The 24246-nt window shown below is 41.6% G+C and overlaps 1 protein-coding gene across 4 annotated transcripts; it reads left to right on the forward strand.

Annotated features, from left to right (window-relative positions):
- Positions 1-1524: 1524 nt before the first annotated feature.
- On the forward strand, positions 1525-23382 carry LOC111611420 (MAX gene-associated protein-like). 4 transcript variants are annotated; one of them, XM_023348177.1, is made up of 22 exons: positions 1525-1728; positions 4337-5529; positions 7190-7655; positions 7787-7874; positions 7996-8130; positions 8227-8352; positions 11808-11921; positions 12097-12451; positions 13331-13526; positions 13615-13777; positions 14666-14838; positions 14950-15154; positions 15278-15498; positions 15642-15827; positions 16743-16971; positions 17895-18490; positions 18570-18664; positions 18745-18790; positions 18922-19086; positions 19962-20073; positions 20154-20810; positions 21809-23382. In XM_023348177.1, exons 2-22 carry the CDS (start codon positions 4373-4375, stop codon positions 22600-22602), a joined length of 6279 nt encoding a protein of 2092 aa, XP_023203945.1. In that variant the 5' UTR covers positions 1525-1728; positions 4337-4372; the 3' UTR covers positions 22603-23382. The 4 variants fall into 4 exon arrangements, with proteins under 4 accessions (XP_023203945.1, XP_023203948.1, XP_023203946.1 ...); XM_023348180.1 differs by having other exon boundaries at positions 15281-15498; XM_023348178.1 differs by lacking the exon at positions 1525-1728 and adding an exon at positions 1896-2087.
- Positions 23383-24246: the final 864 nt, after the last annotated feature.

Here is a 24246-nt window from a genome sequence, read left to right on the forward strand (position 1 = left end):
TATTTCTAACCCTCGTGTGTTGTGTGGTAACCTCATGTTAAGCGGGGTGAACCAAAACAACTTTAGGAAAACATTTTGATCCATATAAGCACTATATGTGTAAAACCATCAAATAATTTTTGTTATAATAACTATTTGAGACCAAGCTATATCTTACTTAAGGCACCCAACTTGCTTTGCTGGCATGGGTTGCATTTAGAAAACATGTGTTGTCCTTTACAAAAGCTCCATTGGGATCCAAAGCCCCTTTAGTACAACTAGCCTGAGCGAAAACAAAATGGGGCCCACAAGCACACACTGGCTGGGTCGGTGTCTGTGCCTACCTGATAGCTAAAACATGTCATTGGGGGTTACAAGTAAAATACATGACTGATGCCTGGTGAAGTTTTAGAATAACACAGACAATCAACAATACGGTATTTAGTTTCATTAAACAAGGCAGCAGCTGCAGAGCAGCTGATATTAATTTTAATTTTTTCTTTATTTACACTCAATTTTAATACTACTCTACTGAAAGGTTTGGATGAATTCTAAATTATTTTCTGTGCTGTTTGATGGTTACTTTTAGATGTAGCCTTTTCCTTTTCTAAACATTGTCTTAATAGAACACCTTCAACTTTTGGAGAATATTTATGTGACTTCCTGTGTGATAAGACGGCACAGAAACAGAACTCGTCTGAACAAGGTCATTGGTCGAAGCCCAAAAACCTTCTATAACTTAACATGTGTAGCAAGAAGGTAACAAACACTTCCACGCGGAAAACTAAAGCTGGTTGAGCTCATGTAAGCTCTAGACAGCCTATTCTGTTTGCCAAACTATAGCTGACTGGAGGAAATCTTCCATGTCAACACGACTAGAAGGAAGCTTATTTTTTGTGTGTTTTATTTTATTTATGGATATTGCATTCAAATAAATTTGCCTAATTTCACGCCTCCAACGCAAAGAACAGCGTTAAATAGTGGGATTATTTTGTATGGAGTGTGTTAGCATAAAATATGTCAAAATTACGTAGGCCTATGCAAGGATAATTCGGTGTTACTCTGGGTGGCTGACGGGTTTCTTTTAAGAAAGTCAGGTTTTATAATATATTTTATTCTTCTTTAAAATCAACCGAACAGAAAGAGAATTTGATATTTTTTTAAATAAATAAATGAGGTAATGTTTTGTTTTTTTTATTTAATTATTGTTATTTATTTGTGCTGCATCCGCGCGCCGCCATCTTAATAAATCCCCTAGGCCAATCAGCTTTGACGGCATCTTGTTTAGGCTTAATGCTTCCAATTTAAATGTGGTATCAAACGCTGACTCTTTGTGGCAGTTCACTATTTAAGATAGCTTGCGAACGTTTACCCCTTTGCTTAGAATTACTTTATAAAACACGTTTGTCTTGTTTTTAGAGGTATTTCCACCACGCTAGGACGAAGGGACCAGCGGAGTTGTCCAACGGGAGAAGATTGCCCATTGGCTACTGGAGCGCTACCGCTTTGCTGAAAGTGCGACGTCATAGCCCCGGAGCACGGATATGTGTGTGAGTGAGTGGGGCAGTGAGGAGTGTGTGTGTGTGTGTGTGACTCACAGAGGGTGAGAATGGAGATGAGATCGAAAAGGTTGAAGAAGTAAAGGAAACCCACAGGAAGAGAGGCGAAGTGTCACGCCTTTTTACAGTAAAACCCGGGAAGCAATCAACGCAACTTGTACAGAGTTGCACGTACCCGGGGGAGCGCGAGGTGAGAGAAAAGGGGAAATAGTAAGATCAACCATAATGAGCTCGTGGATGTTGCTGGACTCCCGCTTTCCTCGCTCTGGCGGGTCGGGAATCACGCGCCATTGGAGGGCGGGTGGGGGGGTGATCCACGCCGTGCATGCGCGTTTGGCTCGCAGCGGCGTGCACGGGTCGGTCGATGCGAGCACAGCGGCGGCGGCGTGGCTTTCGGCCTCCATTTGCCAGCTTGTGTTTATGTTCGAGGAATTTACCGAGGCTCGTCTTGGCGGCCAAGACGACGCGCAACAGTTGGGGGTTTCGCCGCAGAGGTCATTGTTGCACGGCGCCTTGTTTTGACACGAGGTTTCGGGGCCGCGCTGGGAGGTGAGGGTTTTTTTTTTTTTTTTTTTTGACGAAACGTGCAACTTTTCCAACTCTGTGAGCAGCGGAGCGGGCGGCCTTCCTCCCTGCTGCAGCGTGTGAGAAAGAAAGCGCTGTTGTTTAAACTGCTGATATTAAAAGCCCGACTTCTTCTTCTGTTTTTTTTTTTGGACGGAAAAATACTAACGCCAATACAATTTGTGAGTAAATGTCGTAACCAAGATGGTAGTAACCTGTGTAATCCTGTCTTTGCCTTTATTAACACCTTTTATTGTGGAGCATTTGCCTGCTGGTGTGATAACAACAAGAGCAGGTCACCTTTCTGGCTTCATGACTGCCATTCACGAAGGTGATTTTATTAAGGAGACCGTTTGGAGGACGTTTTCTTTTTCTTTCTTTCTTTACGGAATAAAATCAGGCCCGCGTTTCAGCTAAGGACTTAGCAGGGTGACATCAACCAGCCGATTGGTCGGCCAAATGAAATACTTTTTGTTGTCTATTTTAAAGTCTGAAATTTTCGGAATGTAAAAAGGAAGTTGTCACTGTACACTTAAAGTACTTATTTCACACCCGGGTGTTTTTAATTTAAATATTGTAAGTGGAAATGAAGAAACTTGTGGCCAAATGGATTAAGCGAAGCATTCGAGCTATGTTAAGTTCATTTACTATATGTTAGATGTCTTACAAATACGGATTTCACAAATGAAATGGTAGATGGAACTAGCCAACTCTGGCTGGTCCCAGAGGAACCCATAGTTTTAACTTTTGTCGCCGTACAGTATTTTCCGATGGTGTGAACTAGTCTCTTGTAATGGCTTTGCTGATATGAATAAGTATTAAAAAATTGCAGACTGCAGTTTGAATATTTTTCTTGTGGGAGCACAGCATCTCCAGTGTTGTGCTTCATTTTTGGATGGGATGTCAACCCTATCTACTTCCTGCTTTGTCATTACCCACCTTGTCGTTAACAGTGGCTTATCATGGTAGGGTTGCTTAGGGTTTCTTGTGGTAGTTTCAGTGCCTTGCAATTTATTTGTTGCAATTGAGCTTTCCTGCATTTTGCCACGAGAAAACATATCCAAAGCATGTCAATGCTTTGTCGAACCAGCTTTTGCTGCAATTATAGCAGCCAATCTTAAAACGGTTTCTCTCTAAAGGCTTTGTACTCTGAGAAACTAAAATGTTCTTCAATTTGAAATGGATCAATGCCAGTCAGATCGGATGGAGAGCATCTTGGGACAATAGTCTTCATGGCTTGGCACAGGGTTTTAATGTTCTTTTGGGCTTGGGGTTGGCCGTACTAGCAAGTCCACAGTTGCTCAGGATGAATGTTTATTGTTGATAACCTTGTTGCAGAATGAATCCTCTTATTTCCTGCTGACGAAAGCATCCCCACAGCATGATGCTGCTGTCACTATGTTTGACAGTGAGGATGGTGTGTTCAGGGTGATGCATTTTTCATGTAAATCAAAAAGTTCCAATTTTGGACTCATTGGCACTATATAAAGACAATTATTGTGCTTTTTATTGTTATCAGTCAGTGGTGGGAAATTCAACTCTTTTCAGAGAATCGGCCCCTAATTTATTATCTGTAGCATCATATTTCAGTTTAACTTGGCAAATATGAATGTTTATTTTGTCAATAAGTCCTTTTGCATTTAGATTTTTTTATTAGAAGCCTTATCCCTGCTTAATTTTATGTGTTTGTGTTGTTATGAAAACAAGCATTGTGACTTTAGTGTAATATTTTATTCAAAATTTAAATTTCTGTTTAACACAGAAACAAATGAACAAATGTATTGAATGGAAACAAACTCAGTCACCATACTTTGGCTTCTACTTTGCTATTCCCAATATTTAAACTGCAGCCAGATGCTGCTTCGTTTACAGATGCCGGCCATATTTAGGGTTTTTGTGACACTCTCCTCATCACTGTCTTCTAACTGAGGTGACAGACAGATTCTTCACCTGACTGTCCCTGTCTCTGTTTTCACATAATGGTGCGATCCCATATAATCAGGAACCGAAGACGAATGTACGCCACACTTTACTGGTTTCTCTTTGTTTTAAAAACTTCGGAAACCATCTTTTACTCCTGGTCTGTTAACTAAAATCCCAATAAAACACATTGAAATTTATTGTTGTCACCTGATAAATTAGGTAAACTATCAAGGGGTGTGTTTTCTGTCACGTATGGAGAACCTCTGAACAAAGCTGTAATATTCCTGTGCCATCCTTGTTTTTTGTTTTAGGAGCCAGATGCAGTGTGACAATCAAAGCCGTTGGTGATGCCTGCGTCGGACTCTGAACTCGCAGCCATGGAGGTCAACCATGAATTGGAGGAAGAGGAGGGCAAATTGATCGATGCTCCGCTCACAAACCCCCCTGCTTCCGTCCCTACGTCACCTCCCTCTCGTTTAACCACTGCAAAGCCCAGTTTCGCCACTGACACCACAACGGAGGGCAAAGCCATCTCCGTGGCAAGCAATGAATGTAGTTCGGCTCTTTCTTCACCTGCTGAAGCAACCCCAGCTAATCCTGCTGTTACACCCCCTCCAATACTTGAACAGACTTTCGACCAAAGCCCTGCTACCTCGCAGATAGCGTCTGCACCAGACTCTCTAAAAAGCCCAGGAGCAAATCTGCTTTCCATTTCTGATCCTCCACCTTGGGTTCCCACGTTGCCGCCTTCCGCGTTTGGCTGTCAAAACCCAGAAGGAGATTTCCCCGTTGTGCTCACCTTTGAGGGCGTTTCTGTCACGTTGGAGAACAACAGCATATGGAAGCAGTTCTGCGAGTGTGGAACCGAGATGATCCTCACTAAGCAGGGTCGCCGCATGTTCCCCTATTGCCGCTACCGCCTGGCCGGTCTGGACCCTGATCGGATGTACAGCCTCGTCCTGTCCATCGTTCCGTCAAGCCCATTCAGGTATCGGTGGAACACGTCCAGATGGGAGGCCAATGGGCCGACGGAGCACCAGTCTCAGGGCCTGATCCGAGCCTTTCCCCACCACTACTCACCCTGCCTGGGCTCAGACTGGATGAGCTGCTTGGTGTCTTTCTATAAACTCAAGCTGACGAATTGTTTCCAAGATCAAGAGGGTCACATGATCCTGCACTCCATGCATCGTTACATTCCTAGGCTTCACATCATTCCGGTTCTGGATGGGGAGGCGCCTACAGCCGACAAACCCGTCGTCATGGGACCCGAGAGCATCACCTTTACGTTCCCGCAAACGGAATTCATGGCGGTGACGACTTACCAGAACTTTCGGATCACGCAGCTGAAGATCAATCATAACCCTTTTGCCAAGGGCTTCAGGGAGGACGGGAACAACTCCCGCCTTAACAGAATCCACCCACCTGCTGTGAGTCCAGAGACCCGAACCAAGCTACTGAAACCTGCTGAACCCGCTGAGCAACAGGAGGAGGTGATGGATCTGAGGTGAGTGGGCAAGGCTTCTCCTGTTCGGCACTGATATTTCTCTTGGTTATTGAATGAAACATTTTAGACTACTGAAAATGTTTAGAAGAAAAAACAGCCTACATGTTTGTGTAAGTGAAAGAGAAGTGACAATTATATTTCAACTCAAAAGAATAGGAGTCAATTACATACAGTTTTTTTTGTGCTTGTAATTTTGTGTTTATTTTGAACTTAGTATGACTTGTGTGTATCTTCATTATCTGTTTTGCTTATGGTTTATTCTGAGGACACAGAAACATAACTACATTTTAAAGTGACACAATACACCTACGAAGTTTTTCTCAATCCATTAATGATGAGAAGAAGGAGCGTGCCGTGGTGGCGTAGTGGTTAGCGCGACCCATGTTTGGAGGCCTTGAGTCCTCGACGCGGCCGTCGGCGGTTCGACTCCCGGACCCGGCGATATTTCCCGCATATCTTACCCCGTTTCTTTCCCACTTTCCTGTCAGCTTGCTTTCATATAAGGGACACTAGAGCCCACAAAAGACCCCCTGGAGGGGTAAAAAGAACAAAAAGCAAACAAAAAAATAATAATGAGAAGAAGAAGTTAGGGTGAGCCCTAACCCCTAAGTTTAATAAAATGTTTAAGAAAAAATAGTGACAGTTTTGGACATACAGTATGTGATCTACTGAATGGGGGGGGGGGTTATGATAACGATTTTCACTGTTCTTGTAAAACCCAAGTTTGACTGAAGAGCGTTTCACCCACTATTACTTGTTTAATTTTGTAAACTTATTTTCATACATTTTTGAGTGTAGTACAAATCGAATAATGCAATTTGATTCCTAAATGTGGATAGTCCTTCTTTTATTTAATTTTACGTTTAATTTTGCTATAGTTGGATCCAAAATCGCAGCTTCTATCAAACAACCTGCAGGACATCTTTTGCTTTTAACTTTGTGGTAGTCTTTGGATTTTAAATGTTAAAATACTGGCCTGATCAGTGCGTCGCTACAATATATTGAAATCGTGTCGGACGGCCGTGTTATTATATATTCCGATGTAACTATAGCAATCGCACAAGTTGTACCTCAAAATACGGCAGCTTATTCTTTCTCTGAAGAACATGCGAACGTTTTCACTAACAACAACCTAATGCTGAAACTAATTGCTGTGAAATAGAAAGTCTTACAATAGTTATTCCACCTGCTTAGTTAACTGAAAGATTAGTTAACCAAAGCTGACTTTTATTAATTATAACTACAGTCTGGAACGTACCGACAAAACCAGGGACACCTGAGTGCTGCACGCTGTTAAAGACTTAAAATATTTGATCACATATATACCAAAAACTTGAAACTGTTGGCAGTTTTAGACTTAATGGTGATCTTTTAATTGGGAGTTTAATGTTGAAAGCACTGGATGGTTTGCAGTGGGTACAACTAATGGAAAATAACAAATTAATTAAAAAAAACCCAGTGGTAGTGAAATATTTTTAAACCTATTCAAACAGTTTCATAACATGTAATTGTATGTGGATGTAGTCAGTGTTCATCAATAGTTTCCCATCATGCTCTGCAGGTGTCGTCAACCCTGCAGCCAACCCTTTGTACGCACAATTCAGATCATTTTATGTACTTTTTTTTATTGGTGTTAATAATCATTCTTTTATTTGTGTAGCACAAAGAGTCAGGATCCCTCCTCTTCATCTGCAAATGCACAAGAGACTAGACTGGTGCTGAAGCCTATAATGTCCCACCCAGCCGGCGTTGGTGATGCATATGTGCCCTGCATCCGGGGCAAACATGCACTGGGTGAGATTGTTCTCCTCCAGAACCAGCCTGCTGTTCAACCGAAGAAAGACGACGCGGCCATTGTTCTTCTGAAGGCAAACTCAGTCTTGAGGAGGCCGCCTAAAGCAAGACCCAGTAAGTCCAGCTCCTCAATGGGAACCCCGGTACGATCGATTGGGTTTCGCAAGAGGAGAAGGAAGAAGATCAGGAGTCGTTGGACGATGTACTATGCAAGGACTTGGAGAAGGGCGGCTACGGCTCCCAAACCGGCCCACAGCCCGTCATTGACTTTCGCCATGCAGCCGGAAATGGACGACATAGAAGGCCTGCTGTTTGTGTCTTTCACATCGAAGGTAAAACTGCTAATAAGGCGCATGTTTCAAAAGAGTGGAGATGGCAGTCTTTGCCACAACACAAGATTAGGTTGTTGGGTTGTTAAGATTATTCTCCCGAAGGCTTAATTATTTCTTGTTTTATTTGGCAGGAAGCTCTTGAGGTTCACGTCAAATACAAGTTATCAAACGCCTCATCGTCAGAACCCACCATTACCACAGCAGAGCCGGTGGAGGCGGGTAAGGAATTGAGCAAGCTTTTGTTCATTTACCTATGCAAGAAATGTCTGAATTGCTTGTGTAAATGCATGTTGTTTACACTTCAGCTGTATGTTCTATAATTTTATTAATGTTGATGTAGGAGACTTTTGTGCCGTTTCTGTGGAGGAGAACCCAGAGACGGAGGGGGAGAAAACGGCTCGGTTGGAGTCTCTCCTCTTGGATGACCTGAGCGCTTTCAGACACAGACAGGTCATCCATCCGGTGCTGCAGGAGGGTGAGTTCATCTAAACGCCTAAACAAGCAGGTAGCTGAGGCTAAAGTAAGGCTATGTGAATTTATTCACCAGCTGAATCTCTTAATCTGCATCCAGTGGGCTTGAAGTTGAGTTCCTTAGACCCAACCAAGGCTGTCGACTTGAAGTATCTGGGTGTTTGTCTGCCACCGCTTCCTTCAAGCCTGAAAGGCCAAACCAGCACACCAGCTTTATCGCCTGCTGGTAAGTTAGACAGATGAAGGAATCTGTGCTATTTTAGCACAGATTCTGGTTTATTGTTATTTAAGCTAAAGCTCCAAATTTGATTAGAGTCATTTTAAATGTAAGAATGTGTATAAGGCCAGTCGCTGCTTAAAGTAAAAGAAAACCTACCATATCTCCAGATCTGCTAACATTACAACACATTGGACAAAACTATAACTTGACTACAGTTTGAAATTTTTAAGTTTATTCGATAGACTGCTTAAATTGTCTCCTAAAGTTTAACATTTTCTTTCCTTGCCCTGAATCTTGGAGTTTTTCAGATAAAAAGGAGAACTTCATCTGTCTTTATTTAATCCATAAAGCAAAACTCGACAGCTTTGGCAGGTTTTGGTCGTAGACTGACTGACGAATAGCCGTGCTCAAGGCTGAATGGATTTATGAATGGGGATTTGACAACGATTCACAAATAGGAATAATAATTACTTCATTGAAGGTAGCAGATTTTTCGTCCACACAGAATATAACCTGAAATGTGTGTGTGAATAACAGTTTGCCCTTTTAAATTTGTGTCTCCTAAAAGAAGAAACTGACCTTAAATGTCAACCTATATTTGGATATCATGTAAATTACAGCTAAAGCAAATGTCAGATTCTCAAAGACCAACGCTGTTTTTGGCACAATGATGACCTGAAATAAACTTTGTCCACTAGAAGCTGATGAGGTCCGTGTGAAAATTAATTTGGCAGGGATTGAAAATAACAAGATTGCAGATGATGTGAACTAGTTTTATCCTAGGTTCCTTTACTTTCTTTCTGTAGTGATAACGATGTAGCTAAGCTACAAGAACGCCATCAAGTTCAGCTATCCGGTGCTGTGTCACGCAACACTCAAAATCAATGAGTTATGTACAAAAAAGCACAAATGTGTATATATATATATACATTTTCCTTTTTTGATCTCAAGTGCAACCTTTTTCCATTGGTACACGATGCAATCTGCTTTGTGCGTCCAGTTCAGAAATTGGGCTGATAATCTCTGCACAACATGGGCAACAAAAGAGACTGTATAGAATGAAAATGAAACGTTGAGAGTACTTGACGAATAAATTTATGCCTCGCCGAAAACTGCATAGATGTTACAGACAAAATCTCCCTATAAGCTGTGTGTCCTCTCTAGTTCTTGCAGGAAACACAAATAACGTAAAAATACCTTTTTCCTGATGGCTTTTATTTTCAGCCTGACTGTCAGTTTTGTACTTTTTCAAATTGGTTTCCACAGCCTGGCAGTTGTACGTATATTACATCCGACGTGGAGGGAGTTTTCTACTGTCTGTGGACACACATCTCGGCCCAAAAAGAAGGGGCCAGTATTCAGTTAAAACTATAAAAAAAGACGGATATTGAATTAATATGGTTTCATTGTGATTCTAGTGGCTCTCTGGAAAGAGGTACCTAGAATTGATTTCAAATTAGCTGCACAGATGCTCTGGGTGTGTGTGTGAGGGAGATGAAAGATCCAGTTGGGGGAGAAAAAGAAAAAAGATTTGTTTTTCAGTCGCAGAGCTACAACTTAGGTAGTCATTCCAAATCTTATAGAAAAGTGTAACAGTAATAAACTTTAAATGCATTCTGCTGACACAGACTTCTGTGTTTTCATGCTTTTGGAGAGAGACGGGAGAAAATGGGGCTCCGGTCGGGGCTACGTGCTGTGATATGAAGACATAAATAAGACGGACTGTTTCATTTACTCTCAAACTGAACTACAACTACTCCCATCTCGGAGGAAATTTGTAATAATCCGTAGATCTGTAATAATTAAAGCCTGCGAGGTCTGTCTCAAAGGAGCAGTATCTCCACACACACACCATCACGCACCTGCAGCAGCATGTCGGCTGCTTCCGAACCTTAAATCGTTTAATGATGTACATTCCTGGGTGGTTTTAAATTGTACCTCGATATGTTAATGCTGTAAAAATAATCACCAGTTTAAGTCAAGTTTATTTGTATGGCACGTTTCGGCAAATGGGTAGTTCAAAGTGCTCGACATCATAAAAACATAATACAGTAACCAATTATGAAACGAGCAATAAACATTATATTTTCTAAAATGTCACCATCAAGCAAATGTAAATAAAATATGTCAGCCAGTGTTCCAGTTAGTGGAAATCAAAGGGACCCTAAACAGGTGAGTGTTTGACTTAAAGGAACTCTGTGTTTCAGACTCTTTGCACTTCTTCCACTGAAAGGCCTCTTGGAGAGTCTTCCTCACATTAAACACCTCATTTTACTCATGTAAAGTTAAGCGCTGTAGCTCTTCAGCCAGTCCTCTGTAGATTTACTGTTTGCATGTTTTGGGTTATTTTGATGTTCGGCGGTCCACCTGTGCGTCAATTTTTGTTTATACTACAAATGCTCAAAACTGGACAGGAGAGTTCACGGCGGGTTCTGAGCTGACCTGATCCGGCTGCAGCAAAGCATCCCCAGACCATCACACTTCCACCGCCATGCTTCACAGTTGGTGTGATGCTGCCTTTGGTTTAGACGTGTTTGTCCAAAGATTTCTTTTTTCTCCCCAGTAGCCCTTGTCTTCTGACAAAGGTTTCAACATTATCGCATCAGATGCAAGGACTTGCTGATGATATTTTAGATTTTGAGACTTTTTTTTTTTTTTCTCAGCATCATGCCCTCTATGGTGAACCTCCTTGTACAGCCTAACTGGATCATGTTGGCATTAGTGCTAAATGTCTCTTAGTTATTTACCATTTTCCATGTAGTAGAACGTCTGATTTTCAGTTCTTTTGAGTTTTCTTTTACTCCTTTCCCAGGCTGACAACCTGCTACAATTGTCTACCTGAAGGTCCCAAGTGACTTTTTGGGCCTGACCACAGTGTTCACTCTCACTTCAACTGTCAGGAGCACAAACCAAGCAAACTGTCTGACACTTAAACTCATTAAAAATGGAGAGTGGCATTTGTTCTTGATGAGCTAAACCTGTATATTGTTTAAACCACAAAATTCTAACCACGAATGTCAGATTTTTGTTCGTTTTGGAGGGAAAAAAAACAAAAATCATCTCCAGTTTTTATTCTTTTTTTTAATATAGCTGTATTTCAAACTATTGCTAAAGTTGTCTAATTATGTTGGAGGATCTCAGATTTCACAGGCTTTTTTTTCTCCCCTACATAATTTTGTATTAAACGGGGAGAAAGCCAGCTTAATGCCTCACTGTTTCCTGCTGATTCAGTAACCTCCATCCTATTGTCACCCCCTCAACCAATTAACAGAACACTTAATCTCCTAATTAGTTTTACCATAAAAATCAGCTTTAAAACATGTTCAGGGTGTCTTTAGCAACTGATGCCTCTGATTTAAGGGGATTAATGGAGCCACTTATTTTTTATTTTTTTTTTTTGCATCATGTCTGAAGGGCCAAAGATTGCTCGGAGTTGTAACTCGGCGTTTTGTCTTTCGCAGATGAGGAATTGCCCTTTATCTCCAGAACAGGAAAAACAAGGGATGTGACAAAAATAAAAGGCTGGAGAAACAAGTTTGCAAGAAGCCAAGAAACATCTGCTGCTAACAGCGAAGGTTAGGCTTGTTTCTCTTGCAGCTTCGGGGGTTTCTTTTATCAAGCAGTGGGATTAGCATAGTCAGTCTAATTACCAAAAGATTAACTGAACTGAAACCAGCAGCTTAATGTGTTTGTGTCTGATTCATTATTCTTCCTAAATAAATTAGTGTTTTTTTTTCTTCCTTCCTGAAGGATTACAAAAGAACATGTCTGCTTTCTGCAGCAACATGTTGGACGAGTACTTGGAGAACGAAGCACAGCAAATCAGCGAGCGCGCTGCCGCGTTCTCCACCCACCCAGAGGACGCGGTGGCCTACCAGCTGCCCGCCAGGGGCTCCAGCTACGTCAAGACCCTGGACAGTGCGCTCAGGCATCGGAACGCTGCCTCCAGAGTCTCAGGCGGGCCCAGGAGGCCGTGCCCTCTCTCTCGTAAATCCTCGCCGTTCTCGGCTCGGACGTCTCCGACCACTTCTGAAGCCGCGGGCCGGGCCTCGGATCCAGATGCTGCTGCTGCTGGGGCTGCTTACGCTGACGACTACTCACCAAGGTAGGAAGGAGGCATTTGTCTTTGCCAAATGCTCGATATTTTGTCACATTTGTTCCACTTGGTGTGTCTTGAGAGTGTAGCTCAATTGGTTGTGGTGAGGTTTCTCTACTGTCTTGCTTGTTTCTATGTCCTATAGGGGATAAATTATGTCTGTGAACTCAGACTTGTTTAATATCTACCATAAATAAAAACATACAGGGTAAAGAAAAGGACAGTTTATATTTCAGTTTGCTTTAATAATCAACCTGCTGCGGCAACGAAGCTCTCTACCATATTTCTACCATAGTTCAAATTATTTAAATATGTCAGTTTATGAAATAATCAAAATCAGAAATCGACGTTAAATTTAGACTGAAAAGAATCCTAACTGTTTTTTACATCTCGATTCCTTTTCTGTTGTTCAGGTCGTTAATTGGTACATTTAGTATTAATTTTTTAACGATATCAAGGCTGTAAAAACTTGTGGGTTCAAAACTTAAAATTTCAAACAAACATACGTTTGCATTTCAAAGTTAATTTCATGAGCTGCTGGTGAAAGGCTCAGATTAAGTCTTGGCTAGCGTAACTCTTAGCTGCACACTGCCAATCAGCTGGTTAATGGCTACTTTCACCTTTTCTCTCTAACAAAAAGACAAATTTCACATTTCAGCTTCTACCTTTTTACTTCTTAACTTAATAGAGTCCAGTGTTTTGTTGGCGCTTACTTTAGCAAGCTTTTCTCATATTTTTCCAGCAATTGGCGTTTTAATTATTATTTTGTTTTTTCACTTCAGATGTTTATTTTACGTCAAACTTTGTTCTTACTGTACAAGTGGAACATGTTAGAAAGTGAATGGCCGTAACTTGTCGCGTCTCTCTCTGCCTCTGGCTGCCGTCCAGCCAGTCAGCAGCTAATCAGAGAGCTGGAACGGGATTCGGCCAGAGCCAGGGTCCGACCCACAGAGCTGCAGGCTTCACAAAGATCCAGCTCAGGCTGCTGCAGATGGAAGACGCAGCGTTTAACCAGGGCCTGAGCAGAACACATCTGACTCCAGAAAGACTCTCGACGGCTCTGTCTGTCATCATGAGCAAAGAGGTAACAAAGATGGCTGCCAGGCCCGACTTCTGGAATAGAAGAGCCTCTTCTTACTGCCTCTCTCTCTCTTGCTCTCTCTTTCAATCAGAGAATGCCCAGTGAGCTCCCGTTTCGAGACGACTCCGTAGGACCAAAGTGTGGTCAGGACTTCTGCAGACTGGGCTGTGTGTGTGACAGTGTGAAGCAGCTGAACACACACCCTGACCACTGCAGACAGCCTGAGTGCATGTTTACCTGCGGCTGCCTCAGACGTAAGATCCTCCAGATGTTAAATCAAACCCGGTCTGATTACTGCAGGGTTTTTATTTATTGTTGTTCTGAAGGTCAGAGTAATAGGATACTCCTTAAACATTTTCACATCGTGTCACATCACAACCACAAACTTTAACATGTTTCAATGTTAGTGGGATGCACAAACACAAACTGGTGCAAAATTGGGAAGTGGAAGAAGGTTCCATTGTTTTTATCGTTTCAGACGTAGCTCGGGTGTCAAATGTAAACAGAATGCCAGACCGGGTGTAGCTTCTGTGAAGAGTAAAAAAACCAAAGAAAACATAAAGTTAAAAGCTGAAAAAACTGTGAATACTTGGCGTACTGTCGGAGACCTTTTCTCTGCTAGCGCTACATCTCTAGTGACGAAAATATTTTTCCTTTCTTGGAAAATAGTCAGATGGGATACAAAGTGTCTAAGCATGACTTTCAAAGCTGTGCCACAGATTTTTTTTTATTAGCATTCAGCTCTGGACTTTGACTAGGGCATTCTAACTCTAGAAAATGCTTCCATCTGAACCTTTTCTTTGTTATTCTGCCTGCCTGCTCTGTTCCTTTCATGAGGATTTTTGTTCACTCTTGGTCTTTTAACACACCTCTGAACATCTGGATTAATACTGAGAATAAATTACACACAGATTGATCAGTTTTCAATATTTTAGTTTCTAAAAAAATCTTTATGTACTTTAGGTCAAGTTGTATAAAATCTTCAGCAAAACAGTTTCTAAAGTTAACGCTTTTATATAAAAACATCAAATTTCTCCTTCCTACATATATTTACAACCTATTTTTGATTCTCTTCCTGCTCATAATTCCGATTTAGTAAAAGTTAATTTAATTCTTTTTTTCTTTTGTTCCTCGTATTCCAGCTCGGATGGACACAGAACAACCGGCCCAGAATCGCTTTGGCCCCGCTGCTGCCAAACTGTGGAACCGCAACATTTACGACGAGGATGTAGAGCCGCTTTACACTCCCAAAGTGGCTCCGCCCCCCACCCCAGTGAAGTTAATCAAAACCTGGACATTTTGCCCGGCACCTCCGGTAAAATAATGTGGTTTTTCTTCTTCTCTTGAATCCGATTGAGTTTCACCAATTATTATTCATATATTTAGTAGTAATAGAAAAAGGAAATTAAAATAATTATGATTTCAGATGCGTGAAGAGGACAAGGATCCCGTTTATAGGTATCTGGAGAGCAAGTTGACGTGCGCACGTGTCAGGGCGTACAACAGCCTGCCGCCTCCGGTCGTCACCCTGAGCGCCGCACTTCTTGATCAACGGGACAAACCAGCGCAGAACGTCGATAAACCCGCCCTGAAACAGGAGAATGCCACTGACGTGATCCATCAAAAGCCAGGTAAAGAAATTAAATTAATACTTCGACCCTTAAAGACTGCTCTGTGACTTAGTATTTCACCACCCATTGTTATATTTGAGATATTAAACGTACAAGTCGATGCATATTTCTGTGTTTATGCAGCAGATTTGGATGCAAGGCCTGTTGCAGCGAAAGTGAAGCAGCAGATCCAGATCCAGTCCATGTGTCTGTGGAAGAACGACAGCAAAATGGTGCTGGAGGGTTTGTGCGACCGCATGAACCAGAACCGGCTCCACCGGCGTTTCTACATCGGGCCCTACCGCGTCAACCCTTTGACCAGAGTCACCTTGAGGAAACCCAGCGGCACCATCATCACCTACAGGGTGGGCTTGTGTTGCGGCGTTCCGTCAAAAGGAAAAGCACGCCGAGCGTTTTACTGTTATTTCTATGGATGTTTTATTGGCTAAAGGCTAAAAAGATAGTTGGTTTATTTATTTGTTTGTTTTTTTAATCCAAATGCTTTTAGATGAAGATCAGTAAACCGGAAAAAGTGAGTGACTGTGAGGAAGAAAGCGAGGAGGAAGAGAAGTGTGATGGAGAGGCTGAGGAAGAGGTAGCAAAGGACCCTGGGAATCAGTTTGGGGAGTCCCGGGCTGGGAGGCTGAGGGCCCGGAGAAAACAGTCAGGCCACAAACCATCCGGACTCATCCAGGTATGCTTACAATGGATGCTGTGTTTTGGTTGTGTGTTATTTCCCCATCATCCTCTTTTTATGTAAAGATACCTCTTTAACCTTGTTTAGTCAAACTGAGAAACACAGGACTAAACGTCTGAGCTAACTGTCAATGTTGAGTGAGAATAAGACACAATATTAGTAATGTTGGCCATTTTCTAATAATTAAACATGGACATTTCCAATTCATATCCTATTTACTTTTATTTTTAGAAAAAAACCCAGTTTTTAATGTGTGAAACGTTTATTTTCACAAGGGATGTATTTTTATACATCTATTAGTTTATTTAGAATTTTTTAGCGTATAATAACCTAAATATTCACCTTATCAAACCCTTTATTTAAAATGTAACAGAGACTGTAAAATACAGCTGGAAAAAGTTGTGAGGAATAATTGTTTCATTTTAGAATTTTTCAGAATTAAATTCATGTAAATTTATATTTATAGATGTGTGTACATTTCCTTGGATTTAAATGATTGATTAGAATTTTGTCATGATGCTTTAAAACACACCCACCTATGTTCTTCCATTTAACCTTTAGCTGTAATGAAAGTCTTATTTTACAAGAAATTGTAAAAAATAAAATCTCTCGTATTAATCTGGGAATTTTAAAAGAAATAATTTTCTGGTAATCCTGACTGATCCAAATATGAGTAATGGTTAGTCTGCCTGTGACTTTTCTAGGTGGATGTAATGAGATGGTTTAAACTGTACAAGTAAATTGGATTAACTGTTTGTTGTAGGTAATGAATTTGTTAGGTTATTTGTGGAAGTATTATTAATTTCTGCATAGTAACAGCTTAATATATTTGATGCCATGGATTATTGCAACCCTCCCTGATGGATAGATTATTTAAATATGTCAATCTGTTGTTTTTTTGTTTGTTTTCAGGTAAATGATAAATACTACAATCGGGCCATGCTGTCGCTCGGCAACATAGGGTCTCTGCATCCAGCCAATCGTCTTGCAGCTCATGTCACGGGCCGACTGTGGGCCAATAAAATCTCTCAGGTGAAACAATCAGAGATCTTCAGCTCCACACCAGAACCGCTTCATGTAAAAGCCACAAAGACATTTGTTCCGCCGGTCGTGGATCAGAAGACAACACAGCAGCCCAAAGGTGAGATCGGTCCCAACTCAAGCACTTTACTGTGATGAGCGTACAGGAAGTCAGCAGCTCAGAAAGCATCAGGCTGCTGTCGGGCAGCACTGTCATGTTTCAGTTACCTTTTTTTTTTTCTTGCGTCTTGTGAGTCAGGGGTGTCCAACTCATTTTCCTATTGGACCACATATCAATATTATGAACGTTCCCAAGGGCCGCTGCTGCCAGAATGTAGCGATGAAGCTCATTAACAAACCGTTTAAAAGATTAATAAATAGCTATTTGATGAGTACTTCTTAAATAAAAAATATTGAACATCTTTACAAATGTTTTTTGGGGGGTTTTGTTGTCAAAATTATGGATTTTGTTCTGATTAAGAATTATTTGCAATTTTGCCAAATTTTAATGTGACTTTTTGAGGCTCGCCATATCGATCATGGACTAACTTGAAATAAAGTAAGGCTAGGGCAGCGGTTTGAAATGTAAAAAGTACTGCCACCTACTGGTGGGAGTTAGCAGTCACTTAAACCCAATATTTTTGAAAATTTTTGCAGAAAATTTGCAATAAAATAAAATTACAATTATGCATTTTTCTTTTAATTTTATTTTATTGCAAATTTTCTGCAAAGATTTTCAAAAATATTTGGTTTAAGTGACTAACTCCCACCATTAGGTGGCAGTACTTTTTACATTTCAAACCGCTGCCTTAGCCTTACTTTATTTATTTATTTATCAAAAAACTGTGGGTAACTGTTGATTTTTACGTGAATACTTCAACAAATTGCAAAAAAAAAACTGTAGGGACTGATTGACGTAATTTGCCATCCAGTCTCTAGAGGGCGACATAAAAAGCTACTGCGGGTCTGGAGTTTGACACCTGTGTTGTAAATTATCTGGTGGTTATTTTCCTAACTGCTGCTCCATATTCTTTGCTTCCTCAGCTGATTCACACAAACCGCACTCTTTGAGTAATGGCTCCACGGCGCAGGGTTCTCAGAAGTCCCAGCCTGTCCAGTCGTTTGGCCCAATCCAGCAGAACATCCACAGCAGCTCCACGTCCTCGCCCGTCTCCCTCACCGTCTCCCCGTCGCTGAAAAGCCCCAGCTTCCTGGCTAAGAGCGGGACGTACTCCTTCAGAATCTGCCCTCCGTCCACCCACGGCGGCGGAGGCCAGAGCCCCGCGGGCGTTTCCCTGCCGGGGGGCTTCACCCTCATCCAGCTCCTGAAACCTGGAGCTGATAAGGCCGGAGGGCAAGCGAAGCCCCCCGATGTCACCAGAAGCGCTCCAGCAGAGAACAAAGTATCTAACCTGAGCCACTTAGCGAAGGAGTGGGTCGGTTTTGACACCTTCAGCAAAGTCAGGACCTTACTGAGCAGCAACGTGCCAGAGACTGACTCCTCCTCTGAGAGGAAGAAGATGTCGTCGGGTGGGAACGATGAGGAGGACGACCTGGAGAATCAGCAGGGATCGCTCCATGGCTTGTCCTCAGAAGAATTGAGCTCCGACTTCTCAGACTCTGATGAATGCCAAGAAGACGTAAGCCCTTTTGTTTCTCGCAGTAAATGTTTAATATTTGGTATCGTTGATGTAAAAGCTGTGAAATCTGTTTCTTCAGGAGGAGATGGTGGACATTGAAACTGTTGAAGGGAAACAAGGAGAAGTCATTTCTAAAATGAGGAAAGATGCTTTTGCGATATCACAACAAGCAATGTAATAGGTTTGGACGTTTTCTCATTGAAGTTTGAAATACTGATAAAAGTCTAATCGGGCTGATCTGTGTTTGTCTTCAGGGATTCTGCAGATGAATGTGGAGAAGTAAAAGATCTCAACGAACTGGTAAAGGCTATATACTGCTAACTAACCCTTAGCTATCTTATCAGATAGCAAATATTCTGAGAACATTTACATTTCCTCTGAAAATAAAGCATATCCATTGTCTTACGTGCATTTATTATCTCCTTTGTCAGATTTTAAAGTATAACACCGATTCTGAAAACAAAAGGCCGAGGATGCGCAAGAACCACTCGGCGCTGGAGAAGCTGAGGCGCTGTGAACAGCGAGTTCTGTTCGACAGACTGCAGAGTCTCCTCAAACTGGATTCCAGATCTTCCAGGCATCAGGTTCTTAATATGGTGAGTAGTCATCCAGCAGTCCAGGTGGACACTTGAGTTTTGCAGGCATTTGTCCTAAAATGATGCCTTCAGTGGCCAGTAGTTGTAGGTTTGATTCATTCTTGCAGGTTTAAGAATCCTTGAATCTCCAGTGGCAGCTATTTGGGAGTGCCTTAGGATTTCAGTCCCAAAATTGCCTTGAAATTTGTCCTCCGTCTCTTTAAGAAGCATCCTTCTCTTCCCCACACGTCGCTTTCAACACGTCATTACAACTATGCTACCCTTTGGGCCAGTAACAATCATTCTTACAAGCGTTGGACTGAGAAGTAGTTCAGCAGACTCTCGGTTCTACCAGATGTTTGCTAATTGCTGCTGCCGCTAGTCTGGAGGAGCCGAAATGGGGAAACTGTGGGGTGGAAACTCGGCTGGACACTGCCGCTCTGAGGTGGAGCTTTGTGAGAGCAAGCGTTTATGCATCCCTGAATGGTTGCCATGGGAGATTCAAGGATTTCTCAAACATACATGAAAAAATCAGGTATGTTTTTGATGAGGGAACAACATAACATAAAGCTCTATAAAGACAATTTTACATAATGTTTTTCACTTTAAAAACAATTTCAAGGTGTCAAAATGTCACATTTCTTTCAAGCCTTGTTTGATATATACATCATTTTTATAACAACTGAAGGCAACAAAATTACTTGATTGTGCTATAAAATGTCACTGTATGCCTGGAAAATACGTAATATCCCCCATTTAAAGCCCACCCTATGGAATATGTAATAAATATAAAGAAATTATTTACTATTACAAGGATTTTTGCTTGTTACACCTACTCTTGGAAAGATCGTCAATATCTATATCTTCATCCTTCATTTTCTTTTTGCCGTTTCTAGGCTGCAAAAGAAATTGAAAATCTGGGCAAAACATCCAGATATTTTCAAGCGGAGAAAACGAGGCTGCTTCAAGCTCAGTCTGTCTATTTGAAGAAGCTGTCTGTGCTGGCCGGTAAATACATTGTGTTTGATGATCTGAGTACATGTGTAGGTATTTGTCGGTTCGTCAGTAACTAACTTTCTGGTGTTCAGGGAAGCCTGAGAGCCTGATTGAGAGCAAGCTAAAGGAGATCTTTGAGCGGCAGAAGCAGCGTGAGAAGAACATGAAATGGAAGCCTTTCTTTTCCCAACTCCTGCAGAGCAAGGCTGCTCTTCTTCAAGCCACCGCCCCTTCTTCTGACCCCCAGCCCTCTTCACAGCCGAAGCCCGACCCGAGCCCCCCGGGTCAAGCCCACCTGTCTGAGGCGGCAAAAAAAAATTTACAAAAGCTGATGTCTCTGTTCCGTCCTTCTAAAAAGCCGGTGAAGGCTCTGGAGCAGTCTGTCAATAACAAATTCAAGCAAGACGTTCCGACTAAAGTGTCCATCGTCGTGCCACGACAGTTTGTCAAAGCGGCGCTGAAGACGGAGGCTCAGCGGAAAGAACCCGGAGCTTCGGATCAACCGGCTTCGAAGTCAGAGGACAACCAGAAAGCGTCTGAAAATCCAGATCAGAACGGATCTGGATTACCCACTTCTGTAGCAAACGACTCACAGCTCCAGGACAAAATGGCCGTTGAGGGAGCGTCCACCAAGCCTGGAACCTCAGGAGCTAAAAGAACAACCATAGTCGTCCCTTCAAGGCCGCTTTCTCTTCCTCTGATTCGCTCCAAAACCGGCAGACTCATACTTCCCTCCTCCCTGAAACCACGTAAGCTAACAGCAACATTTTTATACTCATACTCTAATAATATGTCTGCCTCTATTTTAATTAGAATATTACGAAAGTTATTTTATTTCAGTTTTTCAACAAAATGAAACTCTTCACATATAAACACAAATAAATATGGCTTGTTTGTTTATTTATGTTTATTTTGATGACTGTTGCTTTTGCTGCTAATAAAATAACAAAATTCAGTTGAAGGTTGCTATGAAATCAATCTGAGTTTAGTTAACACCACAGCAGGGCTTTAAAGAATCACCTCAGATCTGATGCAGAAATTCAAGCAAAAGCTGACTGCTGTTGATCTGATTTGGTAAGCCTGGTTGAGCTGTAGCATCAGGGTACCTTTACATCAGACGTCTGTCTGGAAGCTGACTATTTGGGAAAAGTTCTACATTTAGACGGAACCAAAAGACGCCTTGAATCCGTTGTAGTTGTCATGCCAGGCCACTAAATGGCGCTGTGGCTTTAGCATGTTGTCGAAAAGCTCATGTGCTGTTGACAATTAGCTTCCACTTAATTTAAAAAACCAGAATAACCATTTGATGCTAGATAAGGCCAACATATTGAATGCTAATGCTAGCCTATTCATGCTAATGACCAGCAGAGTAAGAATGCAACCCAAAGGGTGGCCAACGTAGACTTGTTAGTCAAAGCTAACACAAGTGAGTAGCCTCCTTCTTATTTGCCAGCGCCATGTGCTCAGTTACCACCACTGGCCTATCATTAATCAGATCATCATGCCATAGATTGGACAGGTGGATCCCATGATTAGTGTGACTTACTTAAGTAAACACACAACAGAATAGGTGTACTTCTGTACAATGCTTGTGTACTATTCAGATTTTCTGATGAGACTGAATCTTGAGATTCTATTAGCAGCAAGTTAGAATTTACAAAAGCTAATTTTAACTATAGATGGTAATGTAATTTATTAAATGTACTTGTACTGTCAGTTTCATAAATCTTATTGCATCTTCTCCCAGTTGGACAAGGTTACTACACAGTGATGTTCATGGACTCCAAGAAGAAGGGGGAAGGAGACGAGGCCAGCTCTTCAGCCAATGCAGAGCAGTCTCTGGTGGACCCTTCCAAGAGTTTAGAGAAAGCCATCTCTGATTCTGACCAGCCGTCAGATTCTGATCCAAAGAGTTCAGGCTCAGCGAGCCCCCTCGCTGATCTGGCCTTCCTCAACAGAGCGATCGCGTTACCTTCACTCGACCTACAAGCCAGTGAGGCGAACCAAGGAAGGCCCGTTCCAATCTTGGTTAGAACCTCATCGGGTCACATATGTTTGAAGCCGGTAGGTCAGATCCGTCATCCTCCTCCTGCCAACCCCGAGCAAGATTCCAACCTCGACAAAAGCCGGCTTTCGAAGAGCCAGGTGTCCCATCTGACTACAGATGCTACCGAAACCAAGTTGGCACAGACCAATAGGAGTGACTCTTATATGCACAGGCTAGCTGAACTGAAGCAAGGAGACGTTACTGTGGAAAAGATGAAGGGCAAACGAGGCAGAGGAAGGCCTCCGGGAAAGAAAACGGCACAGGGACGAGGTGCTGCTGTGAAGCGAGGAAGAAGTCAAGACTCCGACGACGACTCCCCGGTTAAATTCACCATCGCGTCTCTCAAAAGATCCAGTTCACCAAACTCGCAAGGGGAGGGGTTCACTTCCCGACCGCAAACGCGTGGCTCTCTGGGAAAGGACTTCCCCAGCGAAAAGAAACGCTCGTGGATAGACATGGAAAAGGAGCTGGAACCAGATCTCGATCTGGTATAGTCTCTATAGGGTAAAGTTGGACTCTTTCCATTTGGTACAACACAGCTCTCTGTCGTAGCAGCGTGCTCAAACCTGACATTTTTACCTCCTTTACTGTTTATTGGCGTCGACATGACATGCAGGCCTCACCACATGTGCCTGTTTAAAAAAAAAAAAAAAAAAGGGGCCCTGGAAAGGTACCTAATGCTGCTGCTGCTGCTATTGTGGCTGTAGAGAAAAGTCAAATTCAAAGAGCATTACCTGACCTGCTGAATGTATGAAGTCTGTGCTTAAACTACCGCAGTCAACTTTCTAAAATGATATTGTCTATAAATGTGACTAAGATGTTCTATTTTTTTTTTAAACGCCTTACTGACTCGATTACGTTGTACATGAACTTGTTTGTTAGTGTCATGCAGAAGAGAATAAAAACTGAATAAAGCCTTAGGAGGGGAAATCGTACCAAACCATTAACTGCTACAATAATGACTTCTCATTTTTTACACTTCAAAAAAATATATATATTTTTTTAGTTGCACTTTATATTTCTGGTAGAACTCAAGCAATAAGACGTTTATTCAGCTCGTACAGAAACGCTACTGATCTCTACTGTGTGGGATGTCACGTCAGTGGTATTCTTTATTATGTATAAAGTTGATCTATAAGAAAGTCTTTGTGAATGTTTTTGTTTTTTTTATGGAAGACTTTGGGTATGATTTTTTTTTTTTTTTTTTTGAAACACTGGTTGTTAACCTGACTGAGTAATAAAATATCTGATATTAAAAATGGGGGGGAAAAAACTATGCGTACTCTTTGTTTTTAATTTGGCAGACGCTTGCTCAAAAATAGTCCATGTTCAAAGAGACGTTCAATTGCCAAGCTTTTAATATTAAAAGAAATAACACCATCGTAAATAATTGGTTAACATTTTTTTCACCCATTACATTTATGCTATAGTTCAACTGTAAGGAAAACAGAAGGAAAACATAAAGGTGGTTGAAGGCTTCAGTGAAGGTGCTTTTGGCAGCTTTTGTTCTTTTTAAAATGGCTGCGCAAAGATGGACTTTCCTCAAACTGGAACTTAAAAACCACTGAGACAGGATTTTATCCGGAAACGTTGGAGCAACTTCTAAATACGTCCGCCAGGAAGTTCAAGCCTTCAAATGTATACAAACCAAAGTAAACAAAGTGTCTTGAGGACAACAGAATCCATTGTTCTGATGTGATCAACACAAAGTCTCGAAATCTGTGCCGAGATAAAAATAAAAAAAAGTGTGTGAAGCTAAGCTAAAGTTAGCTATGGTTCAAAGTAGCTAGGTCTTTGAACCTAGTTACACCGGAAATGACAGGAAGAATGGGTCAAAGTTGTGGAAAAATACATTTGTAACACCATAACGTCATGTCAATCAAAAGCCAAATATTAAATAAATTCAGAATTTAAATAACTTTGGTCAACCTCACATGAAATCTTTAATTGGACATGCCGTGTGCAAATATGCTAGCTACAACAAAACATTTTCTGCATGTTCAGATACTTGTTTACGCTAGAGTCATAAAACCACATCCACCAGTTTAATCCTGTCACAATGAATAATTATTGCTTTTAAACTATAATAACATCCTTTATGCTTCCTCGACTTGTAGAGAATGGCACGTAGCCTTTGA

Source organism: Xiphophorus maculatus, chromosome 15 (assembly GCF_002775205.1).
Source record: "Xiphophorus maculatus strain JP 163 A chromosome 15, X_maculatus-5.0-male, whole genome shotgun sequence".
Classification (NCBI taxonomy): Eukaryota; Metazoa; Chordata; class Actinopteri; order Cyprinodontiformes; family Poeciliidae; genus Xiphophorus; species Xiphophorus maculatus.

Bases quoted from the DNA above. Each gene is read 5' to 3' on its own strand.
- LOC111611420 (XM_023348177.1), top strand. From the start codon at position 4,373: ATGCCTGCGTCGGACTCTGAACTCGCAGCCATGGAGGTCAACCATGAA. The intron at 5,530-7,189 runs GTGAGTGGGCAA...TTATTTGTGTAG, and splicing joins GAGGAGGTGATGGATCTGAG to CACAAAGAGTCAGGATCCCT. The intron at 13,778-14,665 runs GTAAGATCCTCC...CTCGTATTCCAG, and splicing joins TACCTGCGGCTGCCTCAGAC to CTCGGATGGACACAGAACAA.